Consider the following 20343-nt stretch of genomic DNA (forward strand, 5'->3'; position numbering starts at 1 on the left):
ATAATTAAGATACAAATGCATTCTAATATTAAAGTAACTTTCTGCTTGAACATTAGATATTTCAACATATGATTTCATAAATAAATCTCCTCATATCTTCCTTAATAGAGTCACAAGCGTGAATTGCCTCAAAAAGTAGGCGTGTCCCGGCAGGCACGCTTATCGCCTGTAACGCCCACGCCTCTTTTGAGCAAATGTTCAAATTTTCAAACACAAAACTACAAATTCTATAACAGATTGATAATCAATCAAAGTCATAAACGAATCGAATCGAATGACGATCAAAACTGATTAAGCATTAAACAGCGTTTTTTTCATTCCTTTTTTTTTGTTGGAAAATGGCGTGCAACCCCCTGAGTAACAAGGCGGGGGGTGCGGGGCAGTTTTTCACTGCTACAACTACAACTACAACTACAACTCTCTTTTTTAGATGTCATGTGCCTAAAAGGCGTTGCAATAATGATGAGTAATTGATAGTGACATAAAAGCAACAACAACTAGTTGTAGCAATATGGCAGCCAGTTTAGCTTAGGGTTGGGGTGGGGCAGGGTTGCTAAACAGGGGTTAGTTATGATGCGGCAAGTGTTGATAATGATGATGTGCTGCAACCCTTTCCCTCTCTCCGTCTCCGTCTCTCTCTCTGTCTCTGTGTCTCTGGCATTATTTGCGCCTTTTTTTGGGTGCAAAAAACAACAAATTCTCACTTCATTTTCGGTCTATAAAAATGCAATCGTTTTTTGTCCCAATTTATTGCTGATACCCTGTAAATACTCTGAATAGCCAGAAGGGTGATATTATAGAGTGAATAATTCTTGATTAGAGTTGTGGAATTCTGTCTTTAATGCTGTTTTACTGTTTATAATATTATGATTTTGCCAGCAAAAACACATAATTAAATTTTATAATTTATCAATTCATTAATTATATATTTTATTATATTATTTATTTATATGATTTTGTGAACATTAAGCATTAAGTAGAGCAATCTTGAATGCCTTACGCTTGATGTAAGTTTGCAATGAATTTAATAACAATATTAATGATATATATACACTTATATAAATATGATAAGTAAATTGAATAATAAATAGAGTGCGACACACTCCCTTTTTCCAGGGTATCTGCTAGTCATTCACGACTCAAGCTCTCTCCTTTTACTTGCTTATAGCGCTCTCAATAATACCCCTTTCTCAATTTTTCTCGTCCATTTTTGATTTATAGGCCTGACAAGCTGTCGCACGAAAACAATGCTAAATCCCTGGTATATGCGTCCCGTTGGATATCATAATTATAATAATAATAATAATAATAATACAAGCAGCAGCAGCAAGGACACCGATTTGTTGTCCTTCGTGCCACCAACCACAACAACAACGACAACAGCAGCAACAACATTTGGCGTCGATGTTGGCATGGGTTTGAATTTGGGCTTGGGCTTAGGAGTGGGCGTGGCTGGCGTTGGGGTTGGGGGTGGCGGTGGAGTGGGAGTTGCGGGGGAGTCGCCGCAGACATGTCTGCCATATTTTGGCATGGAAATGGAAATGCCGTCAACAACAACCGTCTCCGCCAAAGCACACAAATTGCTGCCCGAATTTCTGATACCGTTGCATGAAATCATGTTTCAACATCATTATCAACAGCAACGACAACAAGTTGTGGCAGCAACAACAACAGCAGGAAGCACAATGGGCACATTAATTAATAGTCTGCCTGGACTCGGAAGAGAGACATTCAACAGTGCTCCCATTGCTACCATTGCCACCAATTGCTATGCCACAAAGTCATTAACCCCGCAGCAGCAGCAGCAGCAACAGCAGCAGCAACAACACTCTGCCACACGTCCTCGCCACAACGGCGAACATTTGTTCGTGCGTCATTTTCACGAACGGGATCGTCTCATACGCGAACATCAACTGCAACAGCAACTACTCCGCGACCAGGATGAGGAACAGCAACTGGAGCTGGAGCTGGAGGTGGAGCTGGAATTGGAGTCGGAGCAACAACAGCAGCAGCAGCAAAAGCAGCAGCAGCAGTTGGAGTCGACTGGCCATCATAATCATCATTGGCATGGTGTCGTCTATGACGGCAATGGCAATGCCATGACAGCCAAGCACAACAGCAACAACAACTCCAACAGCAACAGCAACAATAACTCTAACACTAACAGCAACAACCCACAGGCGGCTGCAGTCTTGACTCCTCTTGTTGCCACGTCTGTTGCCTGCCACAAGGACTCGCATATTTACGAGCAGCCAAATGGTCTACTTTGTTGCGTGGGCAACCCTGGCAACACTGGCAGCCCCAAAGCAACAACAGCAGCAGCACCAGCAGCAGCAACAACAGCAACAACTACGAACAAAGGTAAGTTTATGGCCATTCTTGCTACTAATTGATGTCGTCTCGTGTTTTTTTTGTTTTCTTGCATTCAGCCTGCAAATATAAATATATTATATTTGATGTTTATTAAGGGTGTTAAATATAATTAGGCAAGCTTGCTTCAAGCCAACGTTTTGAAGTAAACACCATCCAACTGCATAGGTTATGCATATTCTTCTTCAAGCATGTCAAAGCTACCCATCTAAAATGAAGCTCACCTTTTAAAGCTGTAACTTATACGTTCTTTCGATTTATTCAGTATATAACTGGTTTATTTGTAGTTTAACTAACCATCTATCTATCTGCCAGACTCTGTGAAATCTGTTAGTTTTGAATTTAACTTGATAAAGTTGGGTATACATCTGAAATTACATCAGAAATGTTGCATCCCAAAATCGAATTCTTTAATTCCTTATTCCAAGTCAGCACCAGTTTATAAGTAAGCAAATTGGATATCACAACAACCTATTTTGATATAATGCTTTAGCTATGGAAAAATTATCAGTCACCCGAAAAACTTTGAATATTCTAGCTATATTATATCTATCCTTCTGTCTACAACTGAAAATTCCCTTTTTATTATTTTACCCAATACAAAATAAGTAACTTTTACTACAAGTATTCAATCATTTTTACTGCTGTATCTCAAGATAAACTCTTAGTTGATTTCCATTTGAACTAATCACAGGTGAACTTCCATTCTTGAATCCATTACTGAACTTCCCCTATGACAACCACCCCAACCAAAAAAGCAACCCCAACTTGTCCACCTCGAAACTCTCAACTCAATTACAGGCGCTTTACTTAAAAGTAGACACAAGTAAATGTCTAGGTATGTGCCACACACACAACATTCGCACACCATAAACATCCAGTTCCTCCCCCGTTTCTTCATCTTTAACCCCAAGCAACACACAAACTCCATTTAAAATCACTAAAATATTAATAAATTTTACAAAAGTGCGAACAAAATATGCGTGAAAATGCTCAAGTGCAAGCTGTGAACAAAACCTAAACAACTTTATTTAATGGAATTTAAAACCACTTTCAGTGGGTGGTTTGGGGTGGTGTTTCAATGGCTGCCCTGCGGCAACCGAACCACAATTGCATGAGGTAACCTTTGACATGAACATGCCAAGGTACAACAACAAGTAGAAAATACACCCTTGAAAATTCTAAAAAATAAAAAGGGAATAGAAAAGCTCAGCGGTGTCAATACCAACTGTGACTGTGCAGGTCCTGAGCAGCTTATGGCCAATTGAGCCAACCCACCCCCTCACTCTGCGGGTGGTGTTTGAGGTGTGTGCGTGTGTGTGTGTGCTCACAAATCCAATAAAACCGCTTTACAAGCTGTAAAGCAAAGATCATAAATCCATTTGAACTGCAACTAAAAAGATTATAGAAATGCTTTCAAAAATGGTTTACATAATGGCGTCGATTCGCTGCAGGGTTAAATTTGCATGGAGGCGTTTTCTATTTGATCTAATACAGCAAGAATGCATTCCAGATTTTTTAAATATTTAGAAAATGGAGTGGCTTTCATAAGGGTTACATTTGCATAAAGGGGTTGGCAGGGTTCCCGAGTTTGACCTAAAACTACTAATGTGAGTTCCAGGCTTCAATTTGCATAGGGGTATGTTAGAGATCATAGACCCCATTTTTAAGTCAAGTAATGCCGAGATTTTATTCCATATTCCTTACAATATTTAGAGTAAGGGTTAAATTGACATGTGGTGTAGCTTAAATCTTAGATCCCATAATTCGACTCTGCTTTGCATTAAAGGCATAGTAAAGATCACAAAATATATTTAAACTAAAGTCAATTATTAAAAACTAAGTTTTTATCACCTCTCCAAGGGGTAACTTTGTTGGAAAAATCATAAATGTAATTTTCAGCTAAACTTAGTGTCTGATTTTAGTTTAAGGTTTAACTTTGCATAAGGATTACAAGATCTATTTGATCTAATACAGCTAAAGAGAGTTTCAGATTTATTTAAAATATGAAAAATAAGGGTTAAATGTATATAAGGGGGAAGCAATGAGTACAAATCCCATTTTTAAAGTTACTGAAATATTTCATTTCAATGGCGTCACTTTTCGTAAGGGTTAAATTTGCATCAAATAAATATATAAAAAATGGCGTTAGTTTTGAAAAACTGTGAGAAAATTTGACAAAAATTCCGTTAGAACTGAAAGCAGACAAACGCTAGTTAATCAAAAAAACGGCACCCAAGAAATACCGCAATACCTTTTCTTACCCTAAAAAGAAAAGACACAAAAAATCACCCAAAAAGTGGAAAAGAAAAAATTGCATTGTTTGAAATACAATTTTTACCTATTTGTAAATTTTTCTCAATTTTTTACATTAAAAAATTGCGCATTATTGGCGTACATTCACCCCTAGAACGGCTAGCTGGTAGTTGCTTAGGGGTTGCTGCCTACCCCTACCCCTAGCCTTGTGTTTGCGCTGCAGCTAAGCTGTCGAAGATCTTTGGTAATCCTTGACAATGATCCTCAATTTTTACCCTTGAGTTTTTTTTCTTAGATTATTTCTGCCTTTTTTCTTGCCCAAAAAATAGAAGAAAAAAAACGGCGCGCAATTTTCTCAATAAAATCGAGGAAAATGCATCTTGAATATTGGGTGAATTTTTTTTTCGAAGGGTTGCAGTTGACAGAGGAGGATTTTTTGTGGCTGATTCTCAGGCAAGTCGAATTCAATAAAAAGAGACCAGAACGGAACTGGGACAAGGATGAGGCACTGCCAGGATCAGGATCATTAGAAAGACGGCGCTAAAATGCGGAAGTAAAGGCACATTTGTTGTCATTCTTTGATATTTTGTTGTTGTTTTCTTGCATTGATTTCCGTTACAATCGCTTTGGGGTTTGCCTTTGATTTCCTATCAAAAAAATCTGCGGATTTTTTACCTTTTTTTGGCGCCTTTTTTTGAGCAGTTGAGCAAAGGAATTAATGAAAGGGAAACCTTACAGAAAGGATTGGTTTTTTGGCTGAGGAGTTTTGTGGAAGTTCCGGAAATAAATGTCGATAGGGAAGCATATTTATTTTAAGTATAAACTTATAAGGCCAGAACTAAAATCCAAACAAAAAACAGTCATTTATTATATGCATAAATTGGTTCTTAAAAAAGTATTTTTGATTATTATTATTATTAATTAGTTTTATTATTTACCTCTATTCAACTCTAGAAATGTTCGTTTATTAAAATCACCACTGTATCTAAAAATCCCCCCGAAATCAACGCATAGAAAATCAGAAACTGAACAACTGCCAACTGACAACTAATTTCAATAGTTATCCTTTTGACTGGCTATCCTGTGAGAGGAGTGTCTGTGTGTGAGTGTGTGTCCTTTGCACGTAGCCTGATTAAACTTGTCACGGGATGAAACCAAAAGATAAACAATCTGCAGTTGCTGCTCTGCCAGTGTCTGCCAGTCTGAGGCACTGGGCAATTTGATTATTTGCCAAAAACAGACAGACCCAGACAGCTCTAGCCGTCGGGGAGGAGGGGAGTGAGTGGACACAAAGAGAGGCATGTAAATATGTAGAGCGCAAAAAGGGGGCAGGCAACAAAGTTCTTGGTTGAAATTAATCAAGAAAATAAACGCTTGGCAGCATCGAAAGCGACGACAAAAAGGGACGCCGCACACTTTGCATGAAACCAGAAAAGAAAAGCAAGGAAAACACAGGCAATACACTCAGAAAAAATCTAGAGTGATTATTAGAATTCTCCACACCGTATTCTTGGGATTGTCGAGTTGGAAATATGTTTTCTTATATTTAGAAATTATTTCTAAAAACATGAAAAACATATAAATTTTCCAAAAATTCATGGTGATTCTTTTTCTAAGTGCAACAGCAGCAGCAGCAGCAGGGAAAAATGCCACACAAAATGCGCAGTGGGTGGATTTTCCCCCTCCCCGGCCCTTTCTCTCTCACTCTCTCTCTCTCTCTCTCTCTCGCTCTCTGTCTATCTTCTAGTTGTTGGTGTTGTTGCAATGCATTAAAATGACATACCAATTTGCGTTAAGCAAATAAGATGAGACTAGTTGGAATTGTCTTCCTTTGCGTCCTTGTTGAGGGTTGTACAGTTGTCTGTCTGCCTCTCCATATAAATAAAGATTGCTTTAATTTGTTGTTTCTACTTTTGGGTTTCGGCTTACTTTAAGTTTGCAGAACTACATTTTTCAATTACAATATTAAAGTAAGGCTTTTAAGTGCTTTGGTAAAAGTCAGCATCATCAATCAGAAATCGAATCGAAAATGGTTTAATGAAATTTTGCAAGCCAATAAAGTATATATATTTTAGATCAAAAGCCCGCAATATAAACAAGCAAGTACTATAATTGATATTTGAACAATAATTACGCTTTATTATTGACTTTCCAATGAATTTATGGCGGATGTTTGCATAGCACTAAAACTAACAATATCATAAATATGACATATTTCTATTTTCCGATTATCAACAGAAATAGTTTGCTTACTCACTTTAAAATTCCCGGTAATTTTATCAATTTCCTGATAACAAAATAAGTTTGAGTAATTTAAATTGACACAATTAAAAACTATTAAGAATGTTTAGCTTAGGTAAGCCGAATATTGAGCACACTTCTGCAAAGATTTATTAATTAATTAACAACTAAACCTGCGCCAGTGGGAGAGCTCGATTGGAGTTGGCACGAATCCCAGCTATAAAATATATAACAATATCACCACAACCCACACCAACTACAAACCAAACAAATTAGCGCATTTTGCATTGTTGTATAATATTTAAACAGCAATTAAATAAATTATAGTTTGCAGAATGTTTCTAAAATAGATATTTTATATCAGAAAGTTCTCATTTACCAACAACCTTTTTATATAATTTATAATTAATATTTAAAATATTTAAATATGTTTTGCATTTTCTGTATTGATTTTTACACACTTTTCCATTTGCCACTTAAATCATTTTGGCACTTTAATGTTGAGTGAGAAAAAGAGAGGAAGCGAAAGAGGGGTAGCGAGAGAGAGGGGGAAAGAGAGAGGAAGTCTGTGCTGCGTTCACTCATATCCTGATTGCAGTCAAACATTAATTTTGCAGTTTTAATTAAAACATTTCAACGCACACACACACAAACTCACACACACACAGACACACACACAGACGCACTGTGAGAGGATATCCAACGGCATATCCTGCACATTTCTTAGACTTGTTCGCATTTCTTTCGTTGTTTCCCTTTTTCTTTTTGTTGTTTTTCTTGCTGTTAAACAAAAGCAGAAACAGCCGGCGCTCAACTTCAAGTTGCAGTCGAAGTTGCAGTCGCAGTCAACGTCGCTGCCGCCCACTCATAATCATAAAATGTATGCGCTGTCACCGAGGCAGCCTCAAACACCCCCACCTCCTCCTCCCCAACTCAGCTCCCTTTTTCTCTTGGTTTCTTTTTGCACACGTCGCTTGCATGTGGGAAAAAAGACTTTTGCAAGTTGCTTTGCTTCTTTCTTTTGCAGTGCTGCAAAAACTTTGCCTTTGCACCCACGCACACACACACCACGTGCAGACACACATGTATACATTTACATACATATGTGTATATTTATATACATATATGGCAAATGAGAACAACACTTGTTGTTGTTGCAATTGTGGCAATTGTTGATATTATTACATTAAATTATATATTATACAAAGTTAAATCAATTTAAATATTTTTTTTTCCTATATATTTTTATTACATATTTATATAAGCAAATAAATTTAATTACTAAATCTGAAAACTGAAATAGCTTTAAAAACAAATGCCTTAAATCAAGAATCTTAAATGAAGAATATGTTTATGGATTGATACATATTTCTTCAATAAAAAATGACAAAGTTTCTTTCAAATTATATTTAAAATTATCTCTAATATCAAAGACTATCCTTACATATAAAGAAAACTCACGCAATAACCAAAAATAATAGTAAATAAAAAAATCAGAAATTAAACAGAAAAATAACTCATTAAATAATTGTAATAAATGCAGCTAGAAAACTATTTCAATATTTATGCAGAGTAAAAGAGAAACGCAAAAAATACATATGTAAATAATGTGCCAAATATATCTGCATTCTGCTTTATTCCTTGCACTTATTATATACTATTTACACACACATACACATTTACATATATATATAAGCTCATTTACTGGCACCCAATAAGCTCAGACACCTTTATGCGCTCACTCACACACACACACACAAGCATTCTCACACACACACAAGCAATCTTAATTATGATCTATTTACTTGAGTGCAATGCGAGAAAGCAGAAAGAATATGCAAAAGGAACTACATTTGTAACGGCAACTGCGCAACACTGCTCTGCATGTGCATACACACACACACACACACACGCATGCACATGCACAGTTAGCCACACCCATTTCACTCAAAACAAAAAAAAACTCTATGCTAATGCATAAGGGAAATTGTGCATGGGTAAGAAGAAGATGCAGCTAACAATGACAAAAACACACAAGTCTAATCAGAATGCAGGCCGAATACGTTCCACAAACTCAAAGTGCGCTCGCTAACGGTGCCAGGGTTGATCTACTTTTTTGAGTTTGAGCAGAGAGAGAGTGAGTGAGTGAGTGAGAGCACCTATGAAACTGAGTGCAAAGCAACAAAGAAAACTAGGCAAGAAGAAGAACAACAACAACTCCTGCTGCTGCTGCTGCAAATCATAAAGCATTCACTCACACCGGCACACACACAGCGACAGCAGCAGCGGCAGCAGCAGTGCTCGCAACTGCTGCATTATTTTTGTACCGTTTGTCGTTTCGTCGGTTGTCAGTTGCATTCGGCAAGCGAACGAAGTCGGTTCGGCTCCACTTACAATTTACATTTGGCGTTAACAGGCCGCCTAGCTTCATTTGAAAGTTTAACAAGTCGGCGACGCTTCGTCATCTATTTCTGTGTATGTGTATGTGTGTGTGTGTCTATGTTATCGTTTGCTGTGACTTGCAAATAAAATTTGACTACTGCTAACAGTTATCTCTCTCTCTCTCTCTCTGTCGCACACACATTTACACAGTGCAAGTGATTTTATTGAGAGAATTGTGTATTAAAATAAGGAAAAAGAAAACTAAAAGAAAATACTAAAATGATGGTGCTACAGCAACAGCAACGTTTGTGGGAAGCCACCAAAGCAACAACAACAACAGAAGCAACAACAACAGCAACAGGCGCTGCTGCAACAGCAACAACAATAACAACAAAATCGGAAGCAGAATTGGATTTGAATAATGCGGCCAAAACACACACATGTAAACAATTACATTTAAATGTTAAATTAACAAAGAATTGCACATAGCATACTAAGTTAGTTAAGCGCTTTAAGCAGAGTGTTGCCAACTCTTAAGCTCTGCTTAGGCTGCTAGGCTGACTAAGCTAGTTAGACGGCTTAAGGACAGCATTGTCAACTTCGAGTTTTAAATTTACAATAAGCTCGCGGGCAATAATAGCAAACAGCATTGCCAGGCAGCAAAGCTGAATAACCCACTCAGAAGCTTTGAATAGAGTGTTACCAGCTGCAACTTGCAAGCATAAGCAGAGATTTTTCGAGATTTTCTCGTTAATTTTTTGATCAACTTTTGAAAGGTTTTACAATATTTTAAATGCTTATTTTATTTATTATATTTTTAAGCACCTTATGTTGCTTACAAACTTCAATTTATGATGCTGGAATTTTTATTTATTGAGAATTAATATTAAATTTTTGTTGATTCAGTAATTTTTGACAGATTTCAAGCCCAAAACTTTTCGTTGACTAAAATTGATATTATTGGATTACTTTTCCAATTTTACATTTTCCAAGAAGATCATTAGAAAAATACTTATTAATCGGAAGATAAATACAAATATTTTCTAGTTTGAAATGAACATTAATTAAAATATTAAACCGAAGATGAATGTAATAATTCAGATATCCTTATCTATATTATTTATTTTGTGGGTAAATTTAAAAAAGAACAGGAGATAAATATAAAATATTAGAAAATAGATTTCAACAGATTTCTATATAATTAATTGATTTATCTACATATAGCCAGAGATGAGTTGAATTTATTGCCGCACCTGTGGCTTTCACTTTCTCTTTGGGCATAAATTTCCACGTGCAAACTACTTGCAACCAAATGCCACATGAACTGATTACAATAGAAGGCAGGCAGACCACGCCCACACATCTCGAGCTCATCGTATAGAATTACGGTTTTTGTGCTATCAGATCTACAATTTCATGGGTAGAGTTTTGATATGGCATCATGATGATGTCCCCTGTAGTCAGGTCGTCCTGTAGTCCTTTGGTCCTTTAGTTCTCTTGCAGCTGATGCACTCCCCACTGTGCGTGTGATCATTGCCCACTGTTTGCATTTGCATCCTGGTCAGAGAGAACCGAGGTCCTTTTTACCTGTCTCAGGTATTTTGCATGCGCATCACAGAAAACAAAAATAAAAAGAAAAAGGAAAACAGAAACCGAAAAAAAGGAAAACGTTTTTTTTCTTTACCCTAAAAAAGGCAGTCTTAAAAAAATAGTTGTGCCTTTTTCTTCCTCTTCCTTTTCCTCAAGGCGTGCAATTTTCCCATAATTTTGCTGACCATAAAAAAAATACAAAAACTGGCCACAAAAGCCAAATTTGTTGTAATTACATTTAAGCCGAAGGTGCAAGGATATGCGTTGCCTTTTTAATTGCATAAGGATAACAAAAAAAGGAGAAAAAATAATAGAAAAAAGAAAGGCAACATGCAGATTGAGTGGAACACCCCTAATGCCACTTGTAATCACCCTATGAGCAAAAAGGGACACTTCGCAAAGCTAAGCCTGGCGCTGCCAGCACAACTCCCAACTGCCACGCCCCCACCCTCAGCCCACACACACACACACATACGCACACCCGCAAAAGTCCATTATGAACCGCACACAGTGTGTTACTCTCTGGGTAATCTGTATATTTATAATGCTCAAGCTGGCTGGCTGACATTATGCACAAGGATTCCAAAACATTCTACATCTCTGCCCATATATTGTCGTAAAAATATGTTGCTTTTTTCCGTCTATCCGTCCGTCTGTCTGTTTGTCTGTCTGTCTGTTCTGTCTTAGTCAAGGATGCTGCACACAGTTTGTTTACGCCCCGGGGGAGCTATAAATTTAATATCTACTTTGCAAAACAAAAAACCCCGAAAATGCCATGCACAAAAAACAGGACTCAGAACGTTACAGTGGACACTACTGGGCAATGGACAACAACTGCAACAACTCTCTCCAGAGAGAGAGAGAGAGAGAGAGAGAGAGAGAGAGAGAGAGAGAGAGAGATAGAACAGCTCAAACACATATGTGTGTATTTAAAGTACACGCATCCCGTGTGTGCCTATGGATGTGTGTGTGTGGTGTACTTGATTTTTGCATAGTTATACACTTTATAAATATCAAAAGTTAATGTTTAACACTTATCGATAACTCGTTTAAATTGTGCAGCTTTAACTAATACTAGAACATTTGAGAGCAAATCACTTTTTTGGAGGCTTAATTAATGCTTAATTGATGGACTACTTTCTACCTTAGCGACTTTAACATTAGCTATCCTTCTATGGAAGATATCGATAACTTGTCTAGGTTGTATTTATCTTTGACTAATACTATAAAAATGTTCAAGAAATTATCGATAAGCAGTTTACTTATTGATAGATGTGCAACTTTATCTTTTAACGGAAGGGAACTCAGCTTTAGCTATGCTTCGATAGCACTTATCGATAACTTGTCTATGTTGTATTTATTCTTGACTATTAATAAACTGATGATTAACTTTTTAAAGTTATATTTATCTTTGCCAATTGCTATGCATATTTTAAAGAAAAATGTTTAATTTATTTAAGATTAATTAATGAGAGAACTCATTCTGGAAATAGTTGCCCAGCTTGATAAACTCTGTGCTTTTAAACCACCCTCACAAAAGTCAGTTCTAATCGATTTGCAATTTACGAATGTCATTACTCAAGTGAACTTTAAGAACTGGACTCATTTCAAGTTGAATTTAGCTTCACATGAAAGTCTTAAAAAGTTTACAGCGTTTCAGGCACTCAGAGAAATAGAAGAAAACACAAACAATTTTTGCATGTTGGAGCCGTAAATACTAATGGACATTTTACGAGCCAAGTGGGCAAACCGAGGCCAACAGCTCGAAATGGACAAACGATGACCAAAATGTCTGAGTGTGTCTGTGTGTGTATAGATGTCTGTGTAGATGTGTGAGTGTGTCAGTTACACTCGCCAAAAACAGACAACACCCAGACGGAAACCCCAGCCCCAGAAAGTGGCACAAATTGAAAGCTATGCGAAAGGACATACGTGACATTTGCATTTATAGGGATGGGGGGCGGGGTGTGTGGAGTAGAGGGGTGAATGAAATAATCGATAGGCAAATGATTGGTCAAGCGTTGCCAACTTAATGATTAATCGATGATAAGTAGCATGGAATGATGATGATTAATTGTTGAACAACTTAATGTTCTAGTGAAAGAGGAGTCAAATTTGTTTATGCTTCGATAACACTTATCGATAACTTGTGTATGTTGAACTTAGCTTTGACTATTACTATGCAAATGTTGGAAAGTTTAATTTTAATTGATAGGCAACATTAGCCAAAGGCAACTCAACACAAAATTGATCACTTTTTTAAGCTGTATTTAGCTTTGACTGTTACCACAAAGTGTCTTGGAAAAGTGTTATATTTATTTATTAACTCAGTTGAGGGGCAACTAGTTTTACAAGAAGGTTTATCCTTTTTGAATTGGTTTATTTATACAAATTTAATTTGAATAATTCATTTAACTTAAGAGGACTACTCGACTTGAGATATCTTACGATAACATAATTTTATGCAAATCGTTAGAATTACTCAAATTTTTCAGAGAATTTCCTTTTCACTCACTGAAAATGAACTTGAATTTAAATATATTTTTTACTTCTTTTCTTTGCAGTTATGCGACACATGTCAAACTCACCGACACCGCCATCTCCGCTGCGATCCCTGTCAGGTATGCAATCCAATGTAATCCTTTGCCCACATTCAGCAGACATGCACCAGGAATCATTATAACATAAAGATACGATAGCTGTGAGTTTGTCGGACTCGTGTCTCGTGTCTGATTCGGAACGTGGCTACTTTGTGGCTAAATTGATTACTCACACGAGCTACGTTTGCCAATTTATTGATGTCTCTCTCCTCTCTCCCTAAAAAGAGTGAAGGGATGCGCTCGGAGGCAAGGCGAGCTCAACATTATATAGTTTGTTGCAAAAGGCCAATATGCAACACAAACAGCACAGACAACAACGACAAAGACTACCCCAAAGGCAAATGTTATTTTGAGGCTGAGGATGAGGTTGGGCCTCAGCTCCGAGCGTGTCAGTTTGGCTCTTTGAGGCAGGCATCTGGATTTGGGTTTGGGTTTAGGTCGGGGTTTTTAGGTAGCTGCCACGCACGTGACTAAAGTGTGACCCTAAACTCGGTTGTGCAACAATATGTGGCACTCATTGACTATTTTGCAAACGTTGCATGAAATTCGATGAATTTGTATGTGGCAAAAGTTGAGCCCGGCTTTGATATGGAAATAGGTTAAATAATTATTTGCCTATTATCACAAGATGTATATTAAAGTGAACAATAATCATATTCTGATGCAAATTAAGCTGCTCGTTCTTGTTCCTCAGAGACCCAAGCAGAGTCTACAAATGGCTTCCTACACAATTTGCAGGTTGGCTAGTTCCTTGAGCAACCTGTAATGTTCCTTCCGCCAATCGGTTATGCATCGCTGACAGTTTTAACTCATATTCAGCCAATAATTACTTCATTGCTTTCCACAACAAGTCCCACTTCAATTCCTCCATAACTGAACAACTCTTCTTGAAAACACCTTATAATTTCCATTCTACACAAATGCTCAACTCCAAAAGAAGTAAAACGCCCTCGTAACGCCCCCAAATCAAACAAAACTAAACAAAAAAACAGCAGTGAGCAGAAAATAAAAATAATAATAATATCACAAGAGGCACACACAAATTACCCTATCAAAATGTGGAAAACCACAATTAGCCTCACGCAACATAATCCTTTTGGGGTAACCCTAAAAGCAACAACAAAAAAGTAAGCGGAAGAGGCGTTCAATTTGAATAAGAGGCAACAAGAGTCAACAAGTGGGGCACTTATAAAAAAGTAAGCACACTTAATTTTAGGGTTACGCTTGTGCTAGGGTGACGTAGAGCAAAAAATAAAAAAGAAAAAAGGAAGGGAACCCGCTAAACAATAATTTGACACACTCGCTTTACACCTCATCGCCGTCCTCATCACTATTCAAATGATATGTTAAACAGGCAACACCAAACAACTGTTGCTTTGGCAACCCTTCTTTTTTTAAGAGCAACCCTTTTTTAAGGGTTTCACATAATAGTTGTTGTTGTTGTTGTGACACATTTGAATATGCGCCTCGTTGTTAATTTTGTGTAAGCCAATAAAAATGCAACTTTAATTGGCAGGCAGGCAACCCTGTCCAATGTGTATTTAAATGAGGAGGGTTGTCATTTAAATGTGAGCACTTTTTTTGAGGGGGGATGACTTTGATGTTCTAGGCATGTTTTTGCATAGATTAGTTGCACTTTGTTATGCTTATAGAGAAGGTAGGGCAGGGGGGGTTTAAGGTCGCCAGTTAGGGCTGCCAACCCCTCCCCTTCTTATATAATTGTTGGCACAATCAAATTTAAATGCGCAGTTGTTTTGCCAAATAATGCAAAAGGAAAACGAGAAAATTTACATTTTGACAAATTGTTATTTTTGTGTATGTTTATGAGGGAGGGTCACAGGGTCAGGCGGGGGTCAACAGTGAGAGTGTGTGTGTGTGTGTAGTGTGTGTGAGTGTGTGTGCATAACCTTTTGCATATTTGCTTGAGGGTTGTTTGCATACTCGAGAACAGTTGTTGCCATCACAAATTTCAGGGTTGCAAATGCCTATTTTAGTTGTGGGTGTCGCACATTAACCATCGAGAATGTGTATGTGTGTATGGAAGGGGGTGTGGTTGGGGAAGGGAAATTAAAATTTTACAAAAGTATTCAGATAGTTAAGAGAGAGAGAGACAAAGAGAGTTGAAAGTAAGAGTGGAAATCAAGGCATTTATCCATGTGATTCTCCACACAGAATAATTATAATGTGTAGAATCAAGTAAACAGAAGAAAGAGACCCAGAAAAGATTTATAGAAAGTAATTACCTACTTTTGCCTGCAATTTAAGCAGCTCCAACCAATTCCATTTTATTTGGCCAAATATTCACACTACAATTGAACAGTTTGTGGCACACACACACACACAGCAGACACCAACTCGATCTTTTATATCTTTCCCATAAATCGCTGTATTTTGTATTTTGTATTCAAAAACGAGGAACTCCCCATGAGCTCCTCAAAATCAACCCCTAGAAATGCAGTCGAGAGAGACAAGAGAGAAGAGTGCAACAACCAGGGGCAGGCAACACTTTATTTGTCAGTGCAACACACACGCACATTCACACATTTAACCATTGTGTTTTTGAGGCATCAGCAGCAGCAGCAGCAGCAACAAAAACACATCTGCTCTGTGGCAAAAGACAAAACGCAGCAGCAGCAGCAACAAAATTTCACCTGGTTTCAAATTTTTCGGGTTTTGCATTTTTCTTTTTTCGAATCAGCTTTTGAATTTGGGAAACACGCTGCAGGCACGCTGTTCTTGCTGCTTGCTGCTTGCTGCCTGCAGCTTCTTGACTTTATGCAACTTGCAATAATGCCCCTTTTTTTTGCGCTGTTGTAAACCCCTTTCCGCCAATCGCAAGTTGCAGTCAGCCTTTATATATATATATATAAGTCTATATGTATTTTGCTTTTTCTCTCCCTCCACCCTTGGAAATCATCCTCAACTCGTGCATTTCAAATTGTGCGCAATTGTAGCGAATTGTTTAAAATTCGTGCAGCATGGGGTGGCAGCAACCAGCGCGAGGAGGGTGCAACAAATTTTACAATCAGGGGCAGCCATAACCCTTATATACAGTTATGTATGTGATTTTTGTTAGAGCTGACTGCGTTTTATATATATATTTTTTTGTTGCTAATTATATTAGGCGATTTTTTGCGCTCACATTATAAGTCATAAAAACAGCTGCCCACATATATCTATATATATATGTATATATATATATATCCATAAAAATTTAAAGCCTTTCCCTCTCCCCCTTTAAGCCACCCGCATTGTAAAACAAATGACTTATCCTGTTGGCCAAAAACAATCCGCTTAAAACAATCATTTAATTAAATCGTTTTCAGGGTGAAAACAGAAGAAGCGTTTTCAAAAACTCGATCATTTTTTTTGATAACTAAAAAGATAGTATAAAAAACTCGACAATATTTCTCTCAATTACATTTTTTCTAAAGTATTTTTAGCTTGTCTTACAATCTATGAGGAAGTTTCTAAAACACTTGCTAGTATTTTCAATATATAATATTGATCTATTAAAAATAAAAAGCAAAGCACGAATACCACTGTGTTCAATCTATTTTTCTGATCTTCGATTGATCTTAAGGAAGTTTACAATTATTTCAAGTATTATCTTACAGCAAGCACAGGAAGTTCCTTCTTTATTATTCTGAATTGTATGGGCTGCAAATCAATAAATGCTCATGACACATTATGAAATTTGAGCTGCGTAGATCTAAATAAAAAGTACAAAAAAAAACGCAGAAAAAGAAAAACCAAAAAGTTGAGAAAAGCTTGCTGAGTTCTGTGTCCTGTGTACTGTGTCCTGCATCCTGTGCCTCGGCGATTTTTCAATTATTATGCATGATTGAATTTTGGACTAGCAAAGTTAGGGGGTCTTTATGGGGGTTGGGGCACGGCTACAAAGCAAACCCTTCCGCTTGAGCGTCTATCGGCGACCGCAGGACAACAAGCCAGGACAACAACAACAACAACAACAAGAAAACCAGTTGGCGCATTCAATTGGAAGATTGAATAAAATTTGCCTTAAAATAGCAGAAATATTGAAAACTGCTCAAAAAAAAAGAGAGCAGAGGAGAGAAAGGGACGTGAATTGAATTATGCGACGCGTGTTGTCCTGCAATGTCCTGGCTACTTTCAAACTTCACTGAGTTGGAAAATTGAAAAAGAAAATACATTTCGAATATATGTAGAATAATGTGCACTGCAAGAAAATACAAAGAACTTCGATAAGTGCTGTATTAAAACTGCTTGACTGAGGTTGAATTAAACTAGAACTAGAACTAATGCTCTAGTCGAGAGAGCTCGACGAGAAGAGAGAGAAGAGAGAAGACGAGAAGAGCTATTTAAATAGCAATATAAAGAACATAATTGAAGCAATAAATGTCTTAAAAGTTTAACCATAGCAAACAACAACTTTTCTCTATATTCTTACAGATTGCGGCAAGAGTTACGAGGAGGAGGAGGAGCTCGAGGCAGAGCTGGCGGAGGTGCATTGCGAGACGCCGCAGAATTTGAGCAGCAAACGCAGAACACAAGTGGAGGCAAGGGAGGAGGCAGCGGAGGCTGGAGCGAATGAGGTATTAAATCTGGCACGAAGCAATGGACATGAGGAGGAGGAGGCGGAGGAGGAGTTGGAGTTGGAGGAGCCGCCCAAGAAACGACAGGCGCTGCACGAGGAGGCGCCACCAGCAGCACCATCAACGGTGGCAACACACGCTCTCGCCTTTGCCGCCGAGGATATGCAACACGCGTTGCAGTTGCAGTTGCACAGCTACATTGAAATGGTGCGTCAACTGGCGCCGGATGCATTTCCCAATCCCAATCTGGCCACACAATTTCTGTTGCAGAACTCGCTGCAGGCGCTGGCACAATTCCAGGCGTTGCAACAACTCAAGCAGCAGCCAGCTACGTGTGAGGCAACCACAATGCCAGCGAGTCGCCACTATTCAACGCCGCTGAGCAAATCTCCGCTGCGCAGTCCCTCCCTGAGTCCAGTGCAACATCAGCAGCAGCAGCAGCGAACGCCGCCCAATTCACTGGGCGGATTGGGTTTGAGCAGCGCTGCCATGACACCAAATACACCAAGCATGCAACAGCTGCAGCAAGCGACTGCCTCGAGTACGCCTAAGCCTTTGTCTGGGGGCGCCACAGTTGCCGCTGTGATGGCCACCAAACTGGAGCAATCGCCCGAGGAGACCACCGATCTGGAGGAGCTCGAACAGTTCGCCAAGACCTTCAAGCAGCGTCGCATTAAATTGGGTTTCACCCAGGGCGATGTGGGTCTGGCCATGGGCAAACTGTACGGCAATGATTTCTCCCAGACAACAATCTCTCGCTTCGAGGCACTCAATCTGAGTTTCAAGAACATGTGCAAGCTGAAGCCACTGCTCCAAAAGTGGCTCGAGGATGCGGATTCGGGTGTGGCCAAGTCGGGTGGCGGCGTCTTCAACATCAACTCGATGACGAGCAATTTGAGCAGCACGCCAGAGAGCATTTTGGGACGCAGGCGCAAGAAACGCACCTCGATTGAGACAACGATCCGCGGTGCTTTGGAGCAGGCCTTCATGATGAACTGCAAACCCACCTCGGAGGAGATTAATCAGTTGTCGGAACGCCTCCACATGGATAAGGAAGTGGTGCGTGTGTGGTTCTGCAATCGCCGGCAGAAGGAGAAGCGCATTAATCCCTCGCTGGACTTGGATAGTCCAACGGGTACTCCTCTCAGTAGTCATGCCTTTGGCTATCCACCGCAAACCCTCAACATGTCCAATGGTCAGTTGTTGCTCCACGAGGCGGGGGGATCGCTGTGTGGCAGCTCTGTCAGCTCGGGGGAATAATGTCCACCCAACTGTACAATCAGCTCTTCTGTATATAATATATATAGCAAAACTTAGCTCCAGAACTTCCAAAAACATTCCAAAAAAAACCAAGAAAAGAAAAAGAAAAAAGGAAAAAAGAAATCCCATAAAAAACTGCATATCGTAAAGCCCGCTCCCCACTCTAGGTGATATAGACAGTCGTATCAAGAAGCATTCCATAACGAATTTACAAGAAATACATATATACAGCATACACACTATATATACTACTACTACTATATATATATATACAATTTCAGATCCCAAGTTCCTAGCTATACGAATATATAAATATTTATAACTAGCCATAACTGTTGTGTCCTGTATATGTGTACATGTATTGTGTATTGTGTATCTCTTCAGCATGCCAATCTATCAAGTATCTATATATATAACACACATATATATACCCTATACCCCATACCCTATACCCCTATACCATTATATATAATATTACATGTTAGACTCCAATGTAACATACTACCTATGTATTTGTATACTATATTATAATGCTAAAGATATTGTTGTACAATGTCCAATTGTAAATTGATCTTAACTCTTAGATCTAACAAAACAAACAAACAAAAACACAACAACAAAAAACACACACACACAAAACAAATTTCAATAAAAATTATTTAAAAACTTTAACCGAGTATCTTTTAATAAAGCCTAAAATTAAAGGAGTTTTTAATAGAAAAAGATTTATATGGATTATAAAGTGATTTATATAAATTAATATTAATATCATTCTACTAAATTGGGAAATATGAAAGTTCTTAAGAAATTTTATTCTAGTGTTGAGCTGTGTTCTTTTAAATTCTAGAAAGCATTAAATTACGTAGTTCAAAGTAAAGATTTTAGAGTTGTTATGGGTTCAAGAACAATAAAAATGACAAAACTGCTAGAATTAATATTACTGAAAATTGTGAGAGTTCTAAGCTATTTTCAAAATGCATCGACTAGTTAGACTAGATAAAATAAGAGATTTATGCGCTATATCGACTGTATTATAGTATATTAGAAGAATATATAGAGAAGAATTC

General features: G+C 38.0%; 2 protein-coding genes across 3 annotated transcripts; both read left to right on the forward strand.

The window, feature by feature from the left end:
- Window positions 1–1412: 1412 nt before the first annotated feature.
- On the forward strand, window positions 1413–4796 carry LOC116805242 (POU domain protein 2-like). The gene is made up of 2 exons (XM_032735881.2): window positions 1413–2134; window positions 4781–4796. Exons 1-2 carry the CDS (start codon window positions 1413–1415, stop codon window positions 4794–4796), a joined length of 738 nt encoding a protein of 245 aa, XP_032591772.2.
- LOC6561389 (POU domain protein 2) lies at window positions 2338–19941 on the forward strand. Of its 2 annotated transcripts, none has more exons than XM_032736558.2 (3): window positions 2338–2361; window positions 13404–13460; window positions 17874–19941. In XM_032736558.2, the coding sequence occupies exons 2-3, from the start codon at window positions 13406–13408 to the stop codon at window positions 19274–19276; spliced, it is 1458 nt and encodes a 485-aa protein (XP_032592449.1). In that variant the 5' UTR covers window positions 2338–2361; window positions 13404–13405; the 3' UTR covers window positions 19277–19941. The 2 variants fall into 2 exon arrangements, with proteins under 2 accessions (XP_032592449.1, XP_001989329.1); XM_001989293.3 differs by lacking the exon at window positions 2338–2361 and adding an exon at window positions 9223–9691.
- The last annotated feature ends 402 nt before the right edge of the window (window positions 19942–20343 follow it).

This window comes from Drosophila grimshawi, unplaced genomic scaffold, assembly GCF_018153295.1.
Source record: "Drosophila grimshawi isolate 15287-2541.00 unplaced genomic scaffold, ASM1815329v1 contig_1377, whole genome shotgun sequence".
Classification (NCBI taxonomy): domain Eukaryota; kingdom Metazoa; phylum Arthropoda; class Insecta; order Diptera; family Drosophilidae; genus Drosophila; species Drosophila grimshawi.